This window comes from Cyanistes caeruleus, chromosome 12 (genome assembly GCF_971803275.1).
Source record: "Cyanistes caeruleus chromosome 12, bCyaCae1.hap1.1, whole genome shotgun sequence".
In the NCBI taxonomy this organism is placed as follows: domain Eukaryota; kingdom Metazoa; phylum Chordata; class Aves; order Passeriformes; family Paridae; genus Cyanistes; species Cyanistes caeruleus.
Window position 1 is genome coordinate 4,126,128 of NC_141712.1, and position 24,518 is coordinate 4,150,645.

Sequence of the window (24,518 nt, forward strand, 5' to 3'; positions counted from 1 at the left end):
GTTGAGGTCTGAATATTGAAACCTTCTCTGTAACACAGGGAGCTCTGTGAAAAGGCCATTGCACTTGTGGACACATGCATGACATTATAAGCCACAGGTCTGACAAGAAAAAACATCCTTACTTGGCTAGTCTCCAAGGTCCTCAGTGTTTTCCATCTTTTTGCTGTTAAATTGTGCAACCATCCTGAGAGAAGGAGAAAAACTATTAACAGGTGCCATATTATGGTTTTTCATACAACTGTGCTGTGAGATTGCTCCTGGTCAGGCACCACAAAGAAGGCTGATGATTCCACAAGAGTGTTTCTTTCCTCCCTGCCCACCTGTGCCTTGGAAAGGATCAATATGTATTTCGCCATAAACCTGAAGATAATGTCTGCCAAGGAATGAGGACTTACAGCTTTAAAGTGTGTGCTTTTATATCGTAAAAATTCATCCTTTTGTACAAAACACACAAGGGATCATTTTTTCTTAGGGAGTTGCAAGGAAAGGACTGACAAGAATGAAAATGTGGGGTTGAGTTCCTTGTCTGGATTATTTCAAAATTCTTTAGCAGATCTCCTAAGAGCTTAATAGGACAGGATTTACTTGTTTGTTTTAAGAGAGGTCACCTCAGACTATATTTCATTTCAATTTCCCCATGGCTTATTTTATTCTCTGCCCAGATTTTGTCCTGTTTTGATAGCAGACTTATTCTTTGGTATCTAGGGTTTCAAGTCTTGTTTTATCACTAATTTAAAACAACACAGACAGTTCTGATGTCCTGAAGGGGATAAGAAATTGTATCAGAAGTGTCATTCTAGGTCCATAAATACAGGTTTCTTTTTTCTGATACTTTTAAATGCAGTCTGAAAACTTGAAAAGCCATACATTTTGAAAACATAAACAAACAAGTCTTTTTATAAGAGTCTTGAAAATAGTAATAGCCTTAGTTAGTACAAAAGTGCAGAGAGCATCCAAGCTTGTTAAGCTTCCAAACACTGTACTTTGACTCAAGTAAATTTAAAAATAGCTGAATCAGTATTTTAAAGAATAAAGGAAAGAAGTGTTTGATTCTGGTGGTGTCCTCACATGCCTAGCCTTCAGCTTGAAAGGGATTTCTATGTGTGTGATAGAATTAAAATATTTGTAATTAAAAAAAAAAGCTGATGAAAAAGCTGACAAATCACATTTTTTGTACTCCTGCTAGTAGATCTTGTTGCAATTAAGCCATTTCTTATGGTAAACTCTGCCAGAAACCAGTGGGACACAATGTCTCCATGTTTTTTGGTTGTGGACAGGGCCAGTTCCCTAGCAACACAGTAAGATTTAAGCAGACTATTACAAAAGGTGCCCAATCCTGTACATATTACAAGTGCATGCAGAAGGAGTAGCTCTCCTTCACATGCTTGTGCTCCTGACAGAAAATTAAAGACCCTTTTCTTAACTGGTCCCAAGTCCCTCAAATCCTGCTGAAGGCAACAAGAGTGGAGGACTTCATTGCCTCATAGGATCAGGCTTTAAATGAAATTAAAGTAGCTAGGTGCAAAGCACACAAATCCTTTATTGCCCCCATACCTGAGCAAGGTTGGCAGTCACAGTTGAGAATGAACCTGCTGTGTTCAGCTTGCACAGCATGTGTAATCTGTTCTCATTAATTGAAGTTATTGAAGTTACAGGGGCCAGTCCCACTTGCTCATTTTACCACAAATCTAAAATGAACACATTTGTCATTGCCCAAACAGGGGACAGGAGCAGCATCCTGGCTGCCCTTTGCAGCAGGTGGGGATCATCCTCTATATTTCAGACAGGGAAAGGGGCACACAAAAGCCAAAAGGAGCAAATTCACTTTTAGCCATCAACTCACAGAACCTCCCTGAAGACAGGTCTGTGAGTATTTCATCTGGAGAAACCCCTTTGTTTCCCTGTGAAGCCTTCCAAAACAGTCTGAGGAATTCTTGGCTGAGATTTAGCAGCTCAGAAGCACTAGAACTGAAAAACCCCAAACCAAGGAGGAGATTTCTGTAAAGTGATATTTCTAAAGAGTGTGCTTCAAACCTAAGTCTGTTACTTTAAGAAACTAGGGAAGAAGAAAACAAGACAGATCTCCAATCTCTTGAAAAACTAGAACAGAAAGTGTGGATTATAACCAGGGTCCTATATACTGTGATGGCAGGGGTGTTCAAGTCTGTGTTAATGTCTGTTTTACAGGATTTGCTGATTTAATTTCATGTTTCTCTGTACTTTTTTCTATAAACAAGTGTTTCTATTTGGCAGCAGGTGAGACATCTTTTTGATTAATTATTTTACATAGCTGGTCAACTGCTCAGATAAACCTGGTATATAAAGACATCAGTGAGCAACATGAAGTCTCATAATTCTGAAGATTCATTTCAAAAGATAGTTGTTATATGTGTAAATACTAGATTCATACATGCATAAGAATATCATATAGCAATATTGCTAACTCTTGAACATATTACAGCAGGTCCTTAAATTCACAGATCATAGATGTTTAGGAACTGCAAGAAAAGTTGCCATTTCTTTTGGAAATCCAGGAGTTTCTAGTTCTCTTCAGTAAAATTGTCTAAACATGTTCTTTAAAATAAATTATATAGTTAAAAATAAGGTCAAGATACAAGTCAGCACTAGTTCTAAATACATGAGGACTGCACACAGCATCATAAGTGGTGTCTGTCAAAGTGTATGCTGAGCTGATAAGTGTTTGTAAATCTCATTTAAACTCAGGCTGAGCTGTTTACCAAAGTGCACTTTGAGTTAAGTGCAAGTTTGAAGTCAGATATCATTGTGCAATAGTTGTACACACTCCAGTAAGCATAAATACCTTTTTTTTTTTCTTTTAAATACCATCTCAGTTCATTGACCATAGCCTATCTCTGTATTCTTTGATAAAACAGAGATAAAGCCACTGAGAGGTATAAATGAGAGATGTAAATGATGAGATTACCATGCTAAGAGGTAAAACTAACTACACAGAATATGCTGTCACAGATTTATAGCTAGAAAAATGTAAACTTGAGAGATTGAATGATTTCTGTTCAAGGAGGTGTGAAACCTGCAATAACCCCAAGCTTTGCTAAGTTCATGTTTACATCTGCATCCAAAATAAGGCTGTGTAAGATCCTAAGCAATGGCAGTAGACCTTATAGGAGATTCTAAATCGATCTTGCTTCTCAATAACCTGAATTATAACACAACAGTTGATGTATTTGGATGATTTGTTACTGCCATTTTCATATAGCTTTGTTTTAAATATGTATTGCCAGGAATTTCAATTCAGGAAGGCACTTTGAACATTTTAGCTTTTCAGGGTAATATTGAAGAATAAGTTTTACCTTAAAAGTTTAGCATACTGAAGTTCCCATTATACCCCTTCAGAAATCAAGGATTAAGTGATGCCTAATTTAGAGATGCTCTTAATGAGTCCCAAGTTTGCAGAAGCTGTGTAAGCACAGTCAAAAATCCACCAACTACCCTGAGTCTGAGGACACTTTTGCAGGGCACATCTTTGTGGGATCAGAGCAGAAGGCATAAAACCCAGTAATTTGAGAGAAAATCAGAGGCAAGAGTGGGAATTAGGTTTTGCTTTATTTGCAGCTGAGCAATCAAGTTCAAGCTGTGTCTTTTCTCCAGACCTGCCCATTCCTATAACGCTGCTCTGTAAGTCCCCACACTGTCCCTTGGCTGGTGCAGAGCACACGTGGGGTTTTGGTAGCCATAGCTGAGGGTTGCAAGGACACCAATACATGCAAACAAAATTCTCAGTTCGCAAGGAGGAACATTTTTCACAGCAAAAAGCTGCAGAGATGCTGCTGTGTGAGGTAAGCAGGGAGTGTGGAGCAGTGTGGGGTCAGAGAGATGTGCCAACTTCCAGGCTGGTTTCTTCTGCTAGAGCCTAGACTTGTCTAACAAAAAAAATCCTTCTGTGTGCTGTGTAACTCTCAAAATTGCATACTGAGGTTTTATTTCATCTTTGTGATTTGGGTAATGACACATCCATGAGGAATGACAGCTTTCAGGGATGGACAGCAAGAGGCTTTCCTACTGGGTAGCAGCTGCTGATGAATTTTCCAGACTGAATAATCTGTTCACCACGATCAGTCACAATGAGCAAAAAGAATAGAGTTAGGGAGAGAGAAAAAAGCCAAAAACTCCATCATTTTCCATAAAACAAATTATGCTTCAAAGATTGTGCAGGGGTCATTGCCATTGGCATGAGTAGGGCTGAAGAGTGTGGTGCTAGAAAGCTGTATCTGTCATATTGTCCTTGTCTGAGCCACAGCACTCCCCAACACAGCTGAACTCTTTGGCTGTTTTTATAGCTGAGTTGGTGAGCTTTACAGCAACATTTTGTAGCTGCTTTTCTTCTTGGTAAATACTGAAATCATTTCAGGTGTGGAGCACTCCCAGAGATGTGGCTATCACTTGTGGGATTTCTCAGCAGAGGGACAAACATTAAATCAGCTGAATGGGCTGGCATCTGCCCTCTAAGCCCCTACAGAAAGGACCCATCTCCACTATCAGTGCTTTCCTTAAAACCAGAATTTGTCAGTTAGCAATCAGTCACACAGTGTCCTAGAGAGGACCCCCATGTCCTCCAGCATGCTTGCAGGGCAGAGCTTTACACACTGCCCATTTCTGCTTCAGGGGATTTAACAACACATTTCTACCTTTTGCAGGTAAAATTCCAAGTCAAGATACTGAGATCTAGAGAGCACAGAAACAAGATGTTGGGCAGATAACAAAGAGCACAGAAACAAGATGTTGGGCAGATAACAAGGGCCAAAACAACATAAAGCTGCACTACTTATAGAGAGCAGTCAGTGTGCAGTGCTGCACTCTCTTACTAGGGCAGTCCAGGCATTTTAGGAACATCACAGGGGTTTCCTCCACATCTCTCACATCATCAAGGTAGGTTGGGCATTCAGTTTCTCTTTGAAAATTATTAGGATGGTCGAAGCCTTCTCTCCTTTGCTTCAAGGGTCACAGTAACTGCTTTATGTGCTGAGGTCCCACAGTCAGGGGGCAGGTGAGTCTCTTCCCCAAGAGACCCATGTACCAGTGCCAGTGGGGATGCAGTGGGATCCACCAAAAAAGACTGCTCTGCAGCTGTCTGTGGGCTTCCCTCACCCTTACTGGGCAGCACTGCCCTGTCACACACCCTGCTTAAGGCCCCTGGTGCCAAGGAGTAAGGCAGAAGAGGAAGGTGCAGTATGGAGCTCAGCAAAAGCAGCAGGGTGTAATCCCCTCCTGGACACAGCTGTGCTGCTGCACAGGCTGCTCAGAGTGCAGCAGCACGTGGAGCTCATGTTGAGAATATCCCACTGAAAATGTCACCTAGTCCCTGGGAAAAGGCTTTTCCTGATATTTCTGCCTTATCGTTGCAGCACACAGAGAAGGGCAAGGGAGGCTGAGGTTTCCTCTTCATGGTAATGAAATGCAGCCCACATATCCCAACGCTGGCAAGAGAAGAGGAGAACAAGTCAGAAGTTAAGGAAGTAGAGAAGTCAGACCAAGTACAAGAGTCAGAACAGAGGAGCAGGAAAATAAAGCAGTGGACTGTGTGCCTGAAAAGAGGAGACAGAGCTTGCAGCCTGTGAAAGGACTAGCAAAATAAAAGGAGTTTCAGTTTAGAACAAAAACAAAATCCTATCATACAGACTTTAACTTCTTCTTTGAAATAAACACACTGTAACAATGTTACTCAAATAAAACTGGATAAAACAATGTACTAGCAGACATCTGTCATCTTTATTATTTCACATGCTCCTAAGAGGCCTGATCCCTAGCACCTCCTGGCCATTTATCTGCCTTGGTGCAGACCTGTCCTCTGCACACATCACCGAAATGTTTGGTCTCCAGCAGCTCAGGACTGGCACTGACTGACAGGGACAACCAGCTTTCCTTCTCACTTGGGCCCTGCAATTTTGGACAAAAGGATTTGTAAATTCATCTGTCACACCTAGTGTATGCCCACATACATACTCAGGAGAGCATGATGCCTGCAGGCCAGAGAACTGGATCAGAGGTTCCAGTGCTGGCTTTGCTTATTGGAACATTTACATTTGACTCAAGTACTGTAATGAGAATATCACCACATCATATCTCCTTTACTGAGGTCTTTATGGTACAGATGTGACCTTCCTACAAGTAGTCAACACATGCCAAAGGAACCTCCTTTGAATGCTGTAGAAGCAACAGATTATTTTGTGAACACCATGTTACCAAAACAGAGGCTTAAAAGCTTTCTTGATGACGTTTCTCTTGGTTAACCTGCTCCTGTAGAAGAAAAGTAATTGACAAATTATGACTAATTTTACAAAAAGGTAGAAATTTTAAACCACCATGTTTTGGGGGGTTTAAGCTGTTGGGTGCTTTGGCAGAGGTTGGATTATGAATAGCCTGAGCATGGTCAGGCTCCTGTGGCCAGCAGCTGGCTTCAGCTGAACAGCAAAGCCCTTCAGTCCCATAAATGTGTCTTGCAGGATTAGAGTACTGCTGTCCTTTAAGTGCCTTCCACTACTGGTGGGAAGGGAATCCAAACAAACCATCATCATTAAGCAGTTTACCTTAAGCCAGATCCAAATGTGCAGTTTACCACTTGTAAAGAACCATTCAAATGGCCCCAGGTACACTGGAGGTCCTGTGAAGACTGAGGTTAGCACAAATCTGCCTTGATTGCTCTTCTCTAGATCGTGATTTTTTCATCTAATTGCAAACAGTTGCCTGACACATTCCCAAAATCACAACAGTGCAGCTGGCATGTACAGGTTGTATCCCCTTGCTAGTTTTATCAGTTTAATAAGTCTTATATTGTCTTAAAATAAAGACAAGAAGGCAGAGGTTTTTCTCTCTGTGGGGAAGGATATGTGCCATCATCCTGCAGACTGCTTGAGTACTGAGGAGAGCAACAAACCAAAAATTTGGCATCTACAGTTACATTAACTAAAATTCAGGATAAGATTGATATTCCATCCTTGCCACAGCTCTTCAGGTTTGCCAGATAACAAATATTTCCAACCCATTTCCCACTGCATGGGCAAGTCTGCTTTTTCCCTGTCCTTTTGCAGCTGGGCAGGGCACAGGGCACAGGTACTGATTTGTAATCTATAGAAATTTAAAGTATTTACAGATCTCCACAGTACCTCATGCAATAGCAAAATCTAACCCTTATCAGTGGAACAGACTGTTGTAAGGCTGCATCAGGTATTACTAGTGAAATTATACCTGAAATATTTACTTTCCTTAACTCAGTTTTCTATCCGTGCCTTCATTGTTAGAAAACTTTGGTCCTCATGGACTACACCTGCCTATTAGTGCTCAGAAGGCAAATAATCTTCTTTATACATCTATCAGAAGTTAAGGAAAACACTTTTGTTAGTACTTGAAGCAGCCTTATTTTTAAAATCGCTAAAGTTGTGTGTAGTATAATCAGATTATAAATTCTTAACACAGTAAAATCCAGTTGGAATGCTGGAATAGCAGTTTATAATGGCTGGTCATGTTCTTGCTTGCTAGGAATTTTAACATAAATATTTGAAGTCAGGTTTTAAGTTTGTTTAATTTTGTTAAATATTAATCCCCGTAGACATTAAATTATCATTGTTATTTTTACAGCCATTTTTGAGGGTTTTTTCCTGCAAGCATATTAGCTGAGCAGCCATAATTCATTTTCTGCTGATACAGAAGTTCCATTTTTTCACTTGCATATGAAGTTAAATGGCTGTTATTTTAATGCCAGGCTTTATAGATCCTGTTATTCTTCATCTGTTTTTCATTAAGAGTTTTCTGAATGCTATTTAAAAGCAAAAAACTCCAGGAGATTGCATTAAATACCTTAACTGCCACATAGCCTAAATTCACATTTGATTAGAGGTTAAGAAAATGCACTTGAAGTGTTTGATAGTTTTAATTCTGTTGAGCCCCTACAGCCTAGTAATTTTTTGGACCTATTTCCTTGATTCAGAATTTCATTTAGTCTTTTTATTTTAATAGGGGAGGAGGGGACACTTCTAATCTCTTGAGCTTGAGCTCAGCCAGGGCAGGAGAGCAGCAAGTTTATTTACTGTGGATAAACAAGAGTCGTTGGGACTCTCTGTGCTGACATGAAATTTCCAGTTTGCACCAAAATTGTGAGCTGTGCATTTTACCTCTTGACTGGTTTTGTAGCTGTGTGATGCCCTGAGTTCACAAACAGGCAGTGGCAGTCACTGGTCACTAATGTCCTCAGTTGGGAGTGTTTAACTCCTGGCAGCCAATTAGCTGGCAATTAGCTGCACCAGAAGCTTCATTTAGAGATTTCTGCTAAATACATACATAAAAAACTATCCACGATGAGTTACATTATCACCATTATTGACACAACCCACCTCATATTTAATTTGGATTTAAACAGTTTGCAAAGCACAGTTCCTTTTGATGAAGCTTTTTGTTGCTGTTGCCAAACAGGATTCTCAATTCTTTACAATATTTAGTACTGAAAAAAAGAAATATTTATTTATAATTCCTAGGCAGGATGCAAAGCTTCAGCATTTGTTTATAAGAGAACTTTTTAAAGCAGTGGCACAGGCTGTCATCCTGTTGGCCTGAGCAATGTCTACCTAGAGTTGTGAGAGGATGGGAGAACTTTTTGATTATTATTCTGTTCTCAGTGAAAACTGCCTGTATCTGCTGTTGGGAATACAATATACCAATACCAGTTGTTTTTTTTTAGCAATGCTGCCTGCCATAATCCTTCACTGAACAACTGGTCACAAACTGATTTATCTTGACTGTGGCCAAAAATAAAGGCACGGAATTTCTTTGTTGTTAATACTTTGTAAGGGAAAGAGCTGCTTAGACAAATTACTGATCCATTCAGAATTTCTGATGTACAACAGATCTTTAAAGAAACGTGCATGCAATAAAAAGGCATGAGTGATACTTTTCTTTGCTAACTATACAGGAAATTACTTGGTTTTATCCAAGCGAGACCAAATATGGTCTCTACATACAGTAAATCCCTTCTTACAGAACTGATGGATACTTTCAACAGGATGTAAGAGCCATTATGTTTATAGTCTGTGTAGATTGTGTGCTGCAGATAAATACAAGATTTGACATTTTCTTCTCAAAAAAAAAAGTTTGGGACCCACTTCCACTAAGTCAGAGGTGGAGCAGGGCTGATGGGAGAGGCTGGACCCACTTCACACCCAGGCTGCAGCAGCTGGTTTGGGTTCCCAACCCAGGACCCAGCAAGTTTGGCCACTTGGGCTGAGCATGCAGCTCACAGAGGACAGGCTGGGCTCGTCATCTGCAACTCTGAGCTGGAAACAGCCACAACTTTCTTTGTTTAGGGAAAATACTTTCTGGGTGCAACTATCTGAAGGAGCAGGACAAGGACCAGACAGCCTTCTGGATGGTTCTTCCATGCAACCATTCTTCTAATTTTACAACCAGCACTGCTGGATGTGTTACTTGACTGGAGAGATAAAAAGACACAGACTATTCTTAATTTATTTAATTTTTATTCCACTTCCCTCATTTCCTATTTTTCTAGGATGTGGAAATTGCTCTCAACATTGTCTAAAGAAAACAAAAATAATCATGACACCGGATAAGATCTCAGAAGTGATATATATATATTTCAGGATATTTTGCTTGCCTTCTGACTCATAAGGGTTAGTAACATAATTTTTAAACAAAGTCTGAAGTTGTCATGGTATTTTTATACCAACTATTCCATATTATTGTGAAAAGGCAAAAAAAAGGCAACAAACACCAAGAAACAAGAGATGACAAAATGTCATGCTAGGTATGGGAAAGAGTACATATTGCATTTTCTCACCTCTAAAGCAGCTCACCAAATTCCTTCCAGTTCCTGCTGGCCAAGACCTCCTGAAAACTGCTTCTCATCAGGCAGTTTCTGAAATCTTATTTTCTGGAGCATTTCAGTATCTCCACCATACCTATTTTTAAACATGTCCTACGCCAAGTGAAGTGAAGGTACTTTTTGGGCACATCTACCACACTGATGGCAGATTTTCATAAGAACATTTTGTTATCAGGAGTGTAGCACTTCCACTCCTACTGCTATGGCTTCTGCACATGTTGTGAGTACAAATACAAAACCATAATGAATTTGGAAGGTAATTTTGCCTCATTCTTTATTCATTCATGAAGGATATTACATTTTTTTTTAAATATGATTTGCTTAATCTACAAAAAAAATTAGTAGAACGATAGTAGAAAGAACTATCCAGAAGGCTCCTTCAGATGGTTGCAGGCAGAAATTATTCTCCTTAAACAAAGAACATTCTGGCTGTTTCCAGCTCAGACAGAGCTGCAGATGAGGAGGATTGCTTTGGCACTCTTACCACAACAGGAGGCCATCACTCTCAGAAGGAGCCCTGCTGCCAGTGCTCCTCACTGCCCATCACCCAGGCTGCCAGGGACCAGCCATGCCCCTTCCTGGAGGCAGAAACATGAAACACAGAGAGATTCTGAGCTTTGGCAGTGCCAAGTGCAAGCATTCAAAAACCACATCAGGCACTCTTTATTTATACTGCACTCTTTCACTGCCGTGCCAGATCTTCTCTCTGCAGTTACACCTCAGCAGGACTCGGCTCTCTCTGCCCTGAGAGGTCACCACAACATGGGGTGGTGGAAACTGAGAGCCTGCTGAAGGATGAGCATCTGCATCTGCTCTCTGCAGCCAAAACAAACCTGAGCTAAAGTCAACAAGGGTAGTGAGCAGGAGGAGATGGCATGAGAGGAGCCAGCAGACACATTTAGGGGTTATTCTGTCTTTGGGCACTTTTTCAGAACTGGAGTTCTGAAACTCCAGAACTGGAGTGGCCAGAAAAGAGTATGGTTACATCCCAAAGAGGCAATGGAAACCTCCAGATCTATTTTGGTAAAAAACATGATGTCTGAACTTTAGCATGGTCCCCAAAATACCACCAGCTCCTCCCAAAAGTCCAGTGGTTTTGGGTACTCTGTGGAAAATGCAGATCCACAGGTGTGAATGCTGGCAGGTAGCAGATCATTTTTAAGGGGCTTTTATAACTGAAAGCCTTTTTCCATATGCATGAGTACAACTTAAAACTGTGGCACACAGCAGTTCCAAAGACTCATTGAGGGCTTCCCTTCCAGACCCTTCCCCATCCTCGTGGCCTCCTCTGGGCACTCTGCAATGGTTTCATGTCTTTTTTATGCTGTGGTGCCCCAAACTGCCCCAGCCCAGAGCAGAGCGGAACAATCCCTCCCTGGCCCGGCTGGCAGTGCTGGGCCTGATGCCCCAGGACAGGGATGTCCCTCCTGGCTGCCAGGGCCCTGCTGGCTCAGATCCAGCTCCACTGAGCAGGACCCCCAGGCCCCTTCCTGCAGCTGCTCTCCAGCCTCTCATTGCCCAGTGCATGGGCACAGCCAGGGCTGCCCCGTGCCAGGTGCAGAATCCAGCACTGCCCTGCTCAGCCTCACACGCTGGGGATTGCCCATCTCTCTCCTTTGTCTGGGTCTCTCTGCAGGGCCTCTCTGCCCTCAGAGGAGCCACCAGCTCCTCCTAATTCAGTGTCAGCAGCAAACTTCCTCCGTGCTCCCCGGAGCCCTGGGTCCCAGTCATTAATGAAGGTGTTGAAAGCACAGGGCTGAGGATGGAGCCCTGCAGAGCCCCACTGCTGCCAGGCCCCAGGCTGGTGTCACCCCAGGCACTGTCACCCCCTGTGCCCGACCCGTGAGGCAGCTGCTCACCCATCAGGTGACACACACTGGCCCCACAGGAGAAAAGAGCACAGGAGAAAAGAGCACCAGGTGATCTCCAGCACTCCTTTTCTATACCCAGCACTGCTTCCAACTCACACCCTCTCAATTGTCTCATATTGTCCAATATTTTAGTCATGCCACATTATAACTTTAAATGTTGTGATGATAAGCAGCACAGGTATTGCAAGTACAAAATGCTTATTGATTTTTAGTATTTCAGACTTTGAGATTACTTTTCCAAGCAGAATCTTAAATCCATCCTTGGTGGCAAGCACACCTTTTGGGCCCATCATTATAGACAATGCTTCTTTTTTGACCTCCCAAACTCACTGGAAATGAGCCTCAACTTGTTCAAATTCCTCTTAGGAGTGGATGAAAAATCTTCATTACAAAGTCCCTTCTAACTCTTTTCAATAATACACTTGGGCATGGCAGGTGAGAGCAGACAGTGATGCAAGCTGAGGAAGTTCATGCCAGAAAACTCACAGGTCCTCAGCTCAGACTGATCGTGCTTCAGCACAGCTGAGCACACATTTACTGTCTTTGATTGCTGAAAAATGGCAACACTTCAGCCAGGGCACAATCAGAAATAGTGCAGTCATGCAAAATCTGGACAGGGGGGTGCAGGGATGGCACAGCTTTGTCCTTTGTTTGAGTGGGGGCTATGGGCTTGTTCACCTTCATTTGAATGTCAGGAAAATCAATCCACAAGCAGCAGAGATTAATGTCCAAAAAGGAGACAGAGGACTCCTGTAACTTTATTTGAATGAAGGGAGAGGCCATGGGACATTTCCCTGGGATCTCTCAAATGTTTGGAGGACGCAGCCTCCTTTTTATCCCAATTTCCTGTCCACATGTCAATCTCTCTTTCCCCAGTGGCTGAGGTACTTGAGAGGTACAGACTTCCTGGAATACCTGATACCTAAGATTCCCCTCTAATGTACAACCCTCCCCCCTAATTTTTAATTCTTAGGAGTTTATGGTGTTTCCCCATTGTCTCTTGCAGCTTTCAATATCCAATTTCATTTATCAGCAAACCTACAGTTTGTAAAGGCAAATAGCTTTTTTTTTCCATTCATCAATCGGTGGAATCCTTCCCATGGTTTCTTTTATCTCTCAGTGCTGGTTTTATCTACCAGCTTGTTTTAAAGACAAATCTCATGAATAAATAAAAGCCAACAGTTTCTTTTCTTTTTCCTCACTGCTAACATGTTGTCCTTTCCAGGTAACATCATTGGCTCTGGGATCTTTATTTCACCGAAAGGAGTGTTGGAGCACGCCGGCTCGGTGGGCCTGGCGCTGATTATTTGGGTGCTTGGTGGCGGTGTGGCTGCCCTGGGCTCGCTCTGTTACGCTGAACTGGGAGTCACCATCCCCAAGTCGGGAGGGGATTATTCCTATGTCACAGAGATTTTTGGTGGGTTGGCTGGGTAAGTACCCTATCTCTATAAACTAATTTGAAAACACATTTATGTGGTGCGGTTGGTGTGGGAAAGCCATCTGACTTGGAAGAGATCGTGTTTGTCAATAAAAATGCTTTAGCAAAATCAATCTTTCTGTTCTCTGTTAGAAATACCAAATTGCCCCTACACAATGCTGCTCTCCAAGGGAAGGTGAGAGATCCTTTCGCTTCCCTCACTGCCTCCAAGTCCATGGCAGAAAAGAGTGATGCTGTGTCCAAGTGATCTGTGTGTGAGTGGTGAATGATCAGTGCCTTGTGCTGAAGAGCTTTACCCATCAGGGAGGCCAAGCTGGAGCTACTTACCAGAAATAAAGCAAAGCTGCTTCACTTGCTGCAGCTGCACAGAATAACCAAGTGGTTATTCTGTGGTTATATATAGAGAGTGGGGGAATGCTAACTCAGGGAAGGATTTCTCTTTGAAAATACTACTGATGGATTAGTGTGGCCAAGTGAGGAAGGGACAAGTGAGAAGGGGTTATCATTTTTATTTGACTGTGCACTTTTTCATGTATTGAACACAATAAATTAAGCTGTCAGCCTGTACTCACAGACTGCTAGAGAAGCACCAGAATGTTCTGACCAGCTCTCTCACTGTGAGTAGAGAGGCCATACCACATGCTGGTACTTTGGTTAAGAAAAATAAGCACCAGTACAGAAAACTAGAGAAAGAGTAAGGAGAAAACCCCCATCAAACCAGAGTATTCCTTCTCATGTGAGATGGAAGATGAGCTTATAAAATGAGCCAGCATCACAGACATGCCTGGTCACAAGGGACTTTTCTGATGCTTGTCAAACTTAAGCCATTGCCTTATGCTGGTTCATGAAATCTGTGTTCCCTTAGTTGATGGAACCTCTCCTCTGACTGCTGTCCCATGGAAATCCATGTCCCATGTCATGTTTTCCATGGAAAACCTCACTGGCATCACAGAACAGACTGAGGTAACAACAACATTGGCTTGGTTAACCTAATCTCAGCTCCACTGAGGTTTGTTCTCTCAAGGGGGAGCTCCTGCTTCTCCAGGGCACTGCAGCAGGCAGGCAGCAGCTTCCCTCTTGCCTGCTCACAGGAGCAGTGTCTGCAAGCAGGGACAGGGAACTGAGAGCACAGAACCCCACAGACCATGGCACATCCCATCCCTGGAACATCACTGTGAAGGAGATTTCCACAAAACCAAAAGAATTGTGCTTTCTAGCGGGGGGAGGATGAAACTGCTTAGAAATCAAGTACGACTAAACCTGGCTTTAAATTGTTCTTCAGCTCCCTCTGCCACATTCAGAGAACTTGCCTGGTCCCTGCAAACACCAAGCTATGCAGCTGCTGTAACAAACCACACACCAATTGATTGATCACTACCCAGCAGGAAAATACCTCCCAAGGCAGGAAATTCTGCTTGGGCAGCACTTTCATGGTGTCCAGGCTTGTAATGCACAAGCAATACCAAAAAAGCACAGCCTGTCACCCGAAGGGAAGCAGTGCTCCCATTCTTCCTGTGCAGAGACTTTAGCTCTTCTCCCAAGAAATAATCCCACTATTATGGCAAAGGGTCACATTAGGCAAAAGCCATCAGGTAGGTTTTGATATAAAAAGGGTGGATTTGGTCATATTTTCCAGTAAAGCCCTCTCAAGCACCTCCAGGTTCCCACTCAGGAGTGTGCAGTCACCACTAGCAATTGCACAGGCGCTCTGAGCTGAAAGGGGCCTGCACTGTGCCTCCTCTGAGGTAAAACCACTGCTTCTCTCTTTGATTTCATCCTTCCACAGCCCAGCACATCAAACTCAGTGCACCAGGTTTTGGTGCATCTGCCTTTCCCCATGAGCAGTCGGGTGGTTTGGTCCATTCAGTGTTTGCTACAAGAGCACACGCTGTCCCCACCCAGACCACAACAACTCTGCTGGTGTTGTCTTGTCCCTGCCTCCCAAAATCCTCCCATTCATTATGTTTTCATGCTTAGATATGAGGCACAAGGAAATATTGATTTGGTTGTAGCAGCCACTGGAGTACTGCATGCCCCAGCTCCTGTGTCTGGCAGTATTGATATATAACTTTTTATTAAAAAAGCTATGTTGATAGGTGTGATGTAAGCAGGTGAACGGAATCACAGAGGCAGGACATCTCCTGGGCTGTCAGGAGCTGTGGCTGCAGAGCAGCAGCCTTGCTCTGGGACAGCTCAAGGACAGCAGGAAACACTGCTGAAAAGTGAAAAGTGCTGGTGATGGCAAACCCTGAACAGAGACACTCCCCAGCTCCTCTGGCCAGGGGAGAAGGGTGAGCTGAGGAAGGACTCCAATATTACTAGGCTCTGATCTAGTACCAAAGAAAGACTCCTGCTTTCATCCCTATTTAGAAATAATTTTGGTTTTAAATAGGTTTTGTGTGTGAGCACACAAACTGCAGGGAATGTGTCACAGCCTGTGCTGCAGGAGCCATCTGAGCACAGCTCTCCTCACATGCATATGGGCCAGCAAGTCTGCTCAAGTCATGAAAAGAACATTACCCCAAATGATAAATAAAAGGCTTAATAGGTATTCTTGCAGAAGACAATGAATAAATTTATCTTCATGAAAAACCCTCCAGTGTGTTTCTGATCAATGCAGCTTCTGAATGCTGGTGACTGGACACATGTCCTCATCAAAACCAGTCTGAAGAGAGTTTTCAGCCAAAGCTTTGATAAGTGTCACTCTAAACTGCAAGCATAACATGCTTCTAAATACACTTAATACTATAAATACACTTCTGTGTTTCTTTTTTGTTATTGCAAAGTTTTTGAATTTTCCAAAGGCATTAATCTTTCAGCAATGTAGGGTGGCATTAACAGTATTCAAACTCCAACTTAAACCAGTTCAGTTTTTCCTGACCTGTACTAAGGTGAGTTGTACTTTAGCACCTGGTTCAAACTGTTTTCTTTTGCTACTGATGCACAAGGAGGGAACACTGGAATTTCGTATTTTCACAGGCTGCTTTGAATCTATAACATACCTAATGTGAGATCCTCGTGGGAGTATAGGCACATCCCAAAAAGATATTTGAGAACCAGTTTCACCAAGTTCACTAGACTGTTTAGACCAGATGAAACCAGATGAGATGTTTATTTCTTTCCACAGGTGAGGAAATAAGTATGCAGAGGTATCTGCAAAAGAATTCAGTTTTGGTCCAGGGATGACTGGCACTCCACAAGAATGGCACAGCTTCCCAAGGGTAGCACGTGGCACCACTCACTCTGGCCTGCTCCTAAGATGGGGATGGGCTCTGAGGAGACAATATCTCATTGTATACACACTGATGGGAGTGTGTGCCATCACCTTCAATGAATTTTGGATCAGGCTCCACAGCCAGTCATGAGAGGCCACCCAGCCAGTAGCTAGAATACAGACAGAGAGCTTGTTTTACCAGCTCTTTCACCACCAGCACCTGCAGGAGCTCAGATTGCTCATGCAAACTCATGTTCAGAGAACAAACAAACCAAACCAAAGCCATCTGAAACAAACAGCCACATCTTCCTTTTTCTGTTCATTCAGCTGTCTCAAGCCTGTTAGAAAGATCTGATCACTTCTCACTCAGCAACAAGAGAAGACTGAACTTCTCTTGTTTTTGTAATCACAGCCACTGAGTAGCCTGTGGAAGGCTCTAGGGTGGAGTTCCATCTCCATCTGCAGTGCCATAGCTCAGCCCTCAGGGCAATAATTCTGCCACTTGCCATCTGAAGAACAAAGTAATTCCAGGTTTGCCATGCTGTGTCATCTCCCTGCCTCAAGCAAACATCACCCATGGTCTCTGCAGAAACCATTTTGGTCAGGAACAGCCATTCCCAGGCAGCTGGGCCTCCAGGGCCTCATCCTGCCCATCCATGGCAGCTGCTGGCACTGTGAGCACATGGCCAGCATTGTACCCTGGTCCCCACAGCTGGCTGTTTAGGGATGGGAATGTCATCTGAGTGACAGTGCAGAGATCTTTTTCTCAGAAACAGGTTTTGATTAAAACTTACCTGTAGAAACATGATAAAAATGGGCCTACACCTTAGGCAAGCTTCCTTCTTCTTTTACTGCCATCTCTCTCTTGAGCTTCACATTTGACAGTACAACTTTGTCCCCCCTCTGCTAAAATTATGCATTTGCTTTAATTTGCATTATCAATCCTGCATTTCAATTCAGTGACTGTCATAAACAATCCATTCCCATTAAACCATAATTCTACCCAATAGCAGCTATACCACATTCCATATTACAGCAGAGAAACAAGGGAAAATTTTTCCCAAAACAGCATTTTCATTCTCCCCACTGCAAGTTTTACACAATTCTCAGCCTACATAATTTGTATGGATGAGGATAACCATGACAGGGAAAAACTGGAATCCCCTGCAAAGGCCCTGCCAGTCAACAGCCAGACCAAACAGCCTGACCTCAGGCAGCACCATCAGTATCCCAATCACACTCAGCAAATTGTTTTTGTAGTCTTTAGGTCCTATTTATGCTTCAGTGTGGACCAGCTGAGTTAACTCAGCAAGCAGGACCTGCAGAGCTTTCCCAAGCTGGGTACATCACCAATAACACCAAACAGCACAAAGCAATCACTGGGGAAAACTGCTCTGAACAACAATGAAAGACATTAGAAATTGGGAAATAAAAAAACAACCAAACAAAAGAAAACAAAAAAAACCAAAAAAAAAAACCCCAAAAAAACAAGTGAAAGACAAAATCTGCTGAGTTTATTGTAAAAACCTACAGTGCCAGTTGGGAAGGTACCCAACAAGAAGGCAAAGTGAGGGATGGGACTGAGAGACATTTGCCACCTCAGCTGAGGAGCACCCAGCAAACAGCACCCCCAGATAATGACACAGAGAGAGGCTCCCAGCTGGGCCAGATTTACAGGGCTGGAAGCAGGGAACACACCCCCTAAAGAGCAACCCAGAGAAATTATACTGTCTTATTTGGAAATATCACTTCAAATCCTCCTTTGTGTCACTCATCCCTGCACATTTGTGCATGGGTGTGAATGAATGGCTGTGTGTGTATCTGTGTGTGCATATCCATGGCGAGAAAAACTTCACTTTCTTGCAATGATTACTTCTCACTATAGAAATAATAATACTTCAAATATCTTTGAAGACTAACCTGATCCACTGCTGCCTTTTTAACTTTTTTTTTTTTCCTTTGCACAGAATGAAAGCCCAAAATATCTCACACTTTCTATTTGCACAATACTCTGTTGGGTGCAGTCACCTTAAGCAGATCCATCACAAAATACTGCAGCACTGCTCTGCCCTGGGTCACAGAGCCAGCACCAGCAGAAAAGCCCCACACTGACCAGCAGGGAGCTGTAGCAGCCCCAAGAGTTAGGGACTGCTGTCCTAACCCAACAGAGCTCCTTCCATCTAGACACACCATTAAATCAAAACCTGCCTGCTGCTCATAATCCTCGCTCTTCCACACATTCCTAAAGCATGCTTTGCTTTACAGTGTTTCCTTTAACATACAGATTGTGCTGGGAAGGTGGGGAAAGGGATGAGGAGAATGTTCTGTGTGCCCAGGACGAAGGTGCTCAGCCCTGGTGTGCTATGCACAGCTGAGTGTGTGTTGTCTCCTCCAGCACAGCACCAGCACTGCTTTCCTGTGCTTTTCCTTGTCTTTCCAGGTTTCTGCTGCTGTGGAGCGCAGTGCTCATCATGTACCCAACTAGCCTGGCTGTCATTGCCCTGACCTTCTCAAACTATGTCCTGCAGCCCGTCTTCCCTAACTGCATTCCTCCCTATAATGCCTCTAGGATCCTCTCCATGGTGTGTTTACGTGAGTATTTGCTTCCTGCACACACACAAATCCTGCCCTGGTTTTACGAGGGATCGCTTGAGGGGCCACTCCGGGCAGGCTGGGGTCAGGGCCACAGCTCCAGAGGCCAGTGGGGAGGTCCCAGGAGAGGAAATGTGACTGGTGTGGGATATTCTGGCCCTTTCCACCTGCCTGCAGAGAGTGCAGTGTCCTGGAGGGAGGCACAAAGGCACCCGAATCCCTGCAGGTCCAGGGGGAGTGGTGGCAGGGGAGCAGGTGGGATGGGACAGTGCTGTGCTCCCTGCAGAACCAAGGACACCTGGCACAGGTGACCCAGCACCCTCTGAGCCCTTCCTGCTCTTCCTGCACACTGGCAAACGTGAGTGTGCAGAGGGCAGCTCTGCATCAGTCACCTCTGGAGCCGGCAGAAGCAAACCTGGGCTCCAGGACTGAGGATTTCCACAGTTTCTGAGAGGAGGCAATGATCCTTGCACACTGGGCACTGTCCAGGCACAGTTCCTGGGGCTGTGGCTGCCAGGGGTGCCCCTGCAGCTGGGAGTCCCCTTGGGAAAGGCAATGCTCCTCTTCACCCTCGTTACTGGCCACCCTAGAGCTCCCTGCAGGAACATGCATGTGTTTTTCAATATCTTGACTGTGTGTTGTTAAATAAACATAATTTCATTTCACTGAATTCAGTCTTTTGCTCTCCAGTCCTCCTGACCTGGGTGAACAGCTCCAGTGTGCGATGGGCAACGCGCATTCAGGATATATTTACAGCAGGAAAGCTCTTAGCCCTGACCCTTATCATTATTGTGGGCTTCATACAGATCTTTAAAGGTACTCTGTGAGACAGCTCTAACATTGGTATGGTACTGTTGATAGACTTGGTATTTCCCACTTACTGCAATGTTTCCTCCTTGCAAACTGACCTGAAGGTGTGCTGGGATTTGCCAAGCTGTGGAATTGCATACTGACACAGCTCTGGAAAGTGTGGCACAAGGGAGAAATCAGCTGTGTCCCCTTAGAAAAGCCCCTTCCCAGCCCACCTTGTAGGATTTGATAGAATAAAGGAGAGCAGCTCACAAAGGTTTTGGAATAGTTACTTGAAAGTTTTTAATCTGTTGTGCATTCCTTGAATTTGAGGTGCTCTGGATGTAAAACAAATAAGCAGTGCTTTGCCTAGGGCAGGAAGATATCTGCTTCATTTCAGGCACTAGTCCACTTTCCTACAAAAAGTCACAAGATTGAACATAGGTGAAAAATATCTCACCAATTCACCAGTTACTGGAAAGCCAAAAGCACCAAATGTTTATAATATTTTAATCATGTGTATGATGAGTCATATAAAGGACAAAGAAACATGACATTTACAGGGAGCAGAAAACTTGTTTTTTTCAGTGGTACTAGTCCTACAGTCTTGACAAATCTTTCAGGCCCGTAGACACTTTATTTTCAATGATCTCTACTAAACAACACCAAACTCTTGTAGAAGAAAATCGCAGTAAGAGCAGGCAGGGATTTACAGTGCCAAGGATCCACCCTCAGACAGTGCAGGTTGCCAAGGGCTCTCATGAGAGACACAGAGGTGGTGAAGGGCAGATTGCCTCACCAGGACACTCACCCATGTGTCAGCCCACGGTGAGGTGAACAGCATGAGCTCTCCGTTCCAACAAAGAATAAAAAGCAAAAGTTTGCCTGTTTTAAAGTGTGTGAGGTAGGTAGGCGAGGCCTAACATCTGGCTTGCGCTCTCTGTGCAGGAAACTACAAAGAGCTGACACCAAGCAGCGCCTTCAAATTTTGGATGACTCCATCCGTGGGGCATCTAGCATTAGCTTTTCTTCAAGGGTCCTTTGCATTCAGTGGCTGGAACTTCTTGAACTATGTAACAGAAGAGCTGGTTGATCCCCGCAGGCAAGTATCCATTTCCGTGATGCTCTTCTCCAAGTGCTGAGACACTGGAGCTGTCTGGTTCTATTAGTCATTTCACAGGATGCTGCAGTGTCATTCTGTGGCTGTGGGACTGGAGTTTTGTTTAGAACAGATAGCAGGCAAGTTACAGAAACACTGAAATGAAAATATTGCACTGAATCAAAGCAGCCTATAGACAATGGGCAGTATCTCTATGTGACTATTCAATCATATTCAATTAACCATAGATGAGACACCACACAAGCATCTACAGGAAGAGTCTTCTTTGTCATTAAAGAGTTGAATTATCCTGGAAGCTGCTTTGTTTTTTCCCCCCAAGGTCTCCCACAGACCCCTGAAAGAGATGAGTTGTGCAGTGAGGGTGGCACTCTGCCCCAGCACAGCTGTGGGCACCAGCCTGCCAAGGCAATTTTCACTGCTGACCCTGGGTATGGGAAGGGCTTGGAAAGGATTTATCACAAGCAGGCTGGAGGGAAAGGGAATTTAGTTCAGCACAGCTCAAATGTTTCAACATTTCTGAGTTAATAAAGTGGAATGACAAATGTCAAGAGCAGCTCTTGGAGCATTATTTACTTCTGGGCATCCAATGCACACAGCAATTAAACAAGATGAAATGTAAGCTATTACATTGGATGTAATAAATAAAGGTAAGCTTGGATGAGAATGACTTAAAGCTACAGCCTTATGAGCACCTCTGCACACCAGTGAGTGGCAAAGTGTATGTCCAGAAATCTCAACAATATTTTAATGGACCATCACGGTTTCAAAGCTGAATAATAAGAAAAAGTTATTAGTTAAATAAAGTATATATGGCCTTGGTTGAGAAAGAAAGAGAGAATGGAGCAAATGGAGCTTCTTTATGCAATTAATTCAATTTAATGGATTTTTTTAATGTAGCCTTAGTGGAGAAATTGAAGTATTAAAAAAAAATTGGATAACCAAAACCACTTCCTACTTTTATTAAATCTATTCAAATTCACAAGGTTAAACATGCTTTCTAAAACCTCTGTATTCCAAATCTGACAGACAGAGAAAAATGCATTATGTTAGATAAAGACCAGTTCAGGTGTCCACCTCTGAGAAGGACTCTGGATTGGAGACCAAGTACATCTGTATCCTGTGAGCTGCCACGATGTTGTATGTGTGTATTGTGTGACCACAGCAGGTTTGTGGTGCACAATGGGCCAGGGCAGCAGCTGAACAACAGAGCAGCTTCCCCCTTTTCAGAGCAGGGAAAGGCAAAGCAAAGCAAGACATTTTATTCCACCCCATTGCCTGCAGCCAAGGCTTTTGGGAAAGGGATGTTTCATGTTTCAGTAACTCTGTGTCCCAATCCCAGCCAAGAGCCCAAAGGGAGATGGTGGTACCCTGCTCCCAGGCTGCAGACACATTTCCCAGGGCTTCTTAACATGCAGGGGAGCAGAGAGCTGAGGGAAGCTTCCCTCCAGACAAAGTGACCATCCCCAGGCCATACACAGTTACTGTGGTCTTGCTGTGCATGATTGTAATTTCTTATCTACCCTCCTAATTCTTTTATTAGGAACCTACCTCGTGCCATATTCATATCCATCCCATTGGTGACATTTGTGTATACGTTCACCAACATTGCATATTTCACTGCCATGTCACCCCAAGAGCTCTTGTCCTCCAACGCTGTGGCTGTAGTAAGTAAAACCATTCCCTGGATGTACAAAATACACTTTGATTTCGGTACTGTGCTTTGCAGTGTATTTCAGTTTCTCTGCCTTCTGTTGCTTTAGACATTTGGTGAAAAGTTACTGGGCTATTTTTCCTGGGTTATGCCAGTCTCAGTGGCCCTATCTACATTTGGAGGAATAAATGGATACCTTTTTACCTCATCAAGGTTAGATGGAGTACAATTTTATGAACATTATCTAATTTGGGGAGGGGCTGTTTTAATTGCATTTGCTAGAGAAATGCTAGCTAGACGTTTTGGATGTTGTAGAGCATGAGTTTGTTGTTGGGTGTGTTGATACAATCAGTTACAAATTACTCTGTTTCAAATCAGCAAATGTAATATTGATTCATGGGATTTCTTGCAAATTAATCCTCAGGAGTTATTGAAAGTGTTTGCAGATGTGGAATAATTCACAGTAAGAGCCAAACACAGCTTTAGCATGGAAGCAAAGTAATTTTATATCAATAAAGTTCCAGTAGCTCACAGCTAAACTGTGCTTTGCTCAGAGAGGGGTTTTAGGGCCTGGTGCTGAACTCAGGCATTTTCACACCCATGCTGGAAAATCACCTTCCAAGCAATTTGCTTTGCATGCACACTGCTGGTAGCTGGGCCAGAATCTGTAAAGTCTGTATGACTGTAATCAATAAAGTCTGTTTAAAATGACTGACCTGTCTGAATTTAGTTTAGAAGCTATAAAGTTTTTTGAGGAAAGAGCTGAAGTACCTTGGGAAAGTTATTTATGCCAGCCCTTTCACAGGCATGATGAAATGCAATAAATCAGAGTGCATCTGTAACAGGCTGTACACTTAGAAGTGAAATGCTCAGGAGTGTCAAACCTTACCCAAGCCCCTTTTGGCACGGTAAATACCCACACATCCTTCAGAGTATTCATCCCTCCCTGGGTAAAGAGACAACACTGGCCAGCAGAGAGTCCTCAGAGGTATTTTGGCCTCTCAGAGCAGGTCTTTTGCCAGGTGATATTAGCTGTTAAAGGCCCTGCATACTGGAGGCTTTAGTTCAAACACCTTTCCCCAGGGGACAGTCTCTGGCTGTCCCTGCAGCTGCAGCCACAGCTCCCCTCCATGAGAAGGCCAGAGCAGGTGTTTGAGATGAGAGGTGTTGTATGACAGGGACTGGAGAGGCTGTTGCATACCCAGTGGATTCATCATGACCCTTCTTGTTTCCAGGCTGTGTTTCTCTGGTGCTCGAGAGGGCCATTTGCCAAGTTTGCTCGCCATGATCCACGTCAAGCACTGCACGCCCATTCCTGCCCTTCTCCTCTGTGTAAGTTATCCCTGCTGTGCCACCACAGAACCTGCTCTCACAAACACTAAACCACTGAGAGATGAGCTGGAAAAACCCTTGAGAGGTGTTTTTACCCCAGAAGAGGAGCAGTGGGTCACCCTGAGCCCTGCCAGCTGAGCAGCTCCAAATGCCCCAGAGAGAAGCAGCCTCCAGCCTCAGAAATAATTCCTGCTTTTCCAACCCCCCTGACAGCTGAAGGGTTTCCCTCATGACCTGAGCTACGGTGTAAGCTCATCAACTCCTGTCCTGCAGCAAGAGATAGGGTCTGGCTTTTGAATCAGAGATACTTCCTTTAAGGAAGGACAAGTTCCTTGGGCCAATTGCTTCCCACAGGCATTTGGAAATCTCCATCATCCCTGCTGATCCCACTCAGGCAAGGCTGCTTTAGGTCCTGGGATATGGTGAGTCCCAGGGAAAGGACAAAGTGCTCCTAAAATCACTTTCAACAACCAGGACATCTCGTGAGGGGTAGCCAGGCACATCTCTGAGCACCACAGATATTCCTTTCCACAGACCAAAAAACTAAGTAGGGACAACAATTGCAGTGGCCCTGAGTGAAGCATCTGCTGAAGGGAACATCAGGCAGACAAGAGGTCACCTGCAAAGACCAGACCCCAACTCT

The 24,518-nt window shown here is 43.7% G+C and overlaps 1 protein-coding gene across 2 annotated transcripts in view; it reads left to right on the forward strand.

The window, feature by feature from the left end:
• SLC7A10 (solute carrier family 7 member 10) overlaps positions 1-24,518 on the forward strand; it is a 38,206-nt gene that overhangs the window by 8,629 nt on the left and 5,059 nt on the right. Inside the window, exons 2-8 of one of the 2 annotated variants that reach the window (XM_086847094.1) lie at positions 12,965-13,169; positions 18,832-18,983; positions 19,674-19,799; positions 20,721-20,874; positions 22,433-22,556; positions 22,653-22,756; positions 23,779-23,875. In XM_086847094.1, the coding sequence (XP_086703220.1) occupies positions 12,965-13,169; positions 18,832-18,983; positions 19,674-19,799; positions 20,721-20,874; positions 22,433-22,556; positions 22,653-22,756; positions 23,779-23,875 (962 nt within the window). The remainder of the gene's footprint in view (positions 1-12,964; positions 13,170-18,831; positions 18,984-19,673; positions 19,800-20,720; positions 20,875-22,432; positions 22,557-22,652; positions 22,757-23,778; positions 23,876-24,518) is intronic. The other variant, XM_086847095.1, reaches the window with a different exon arrangement.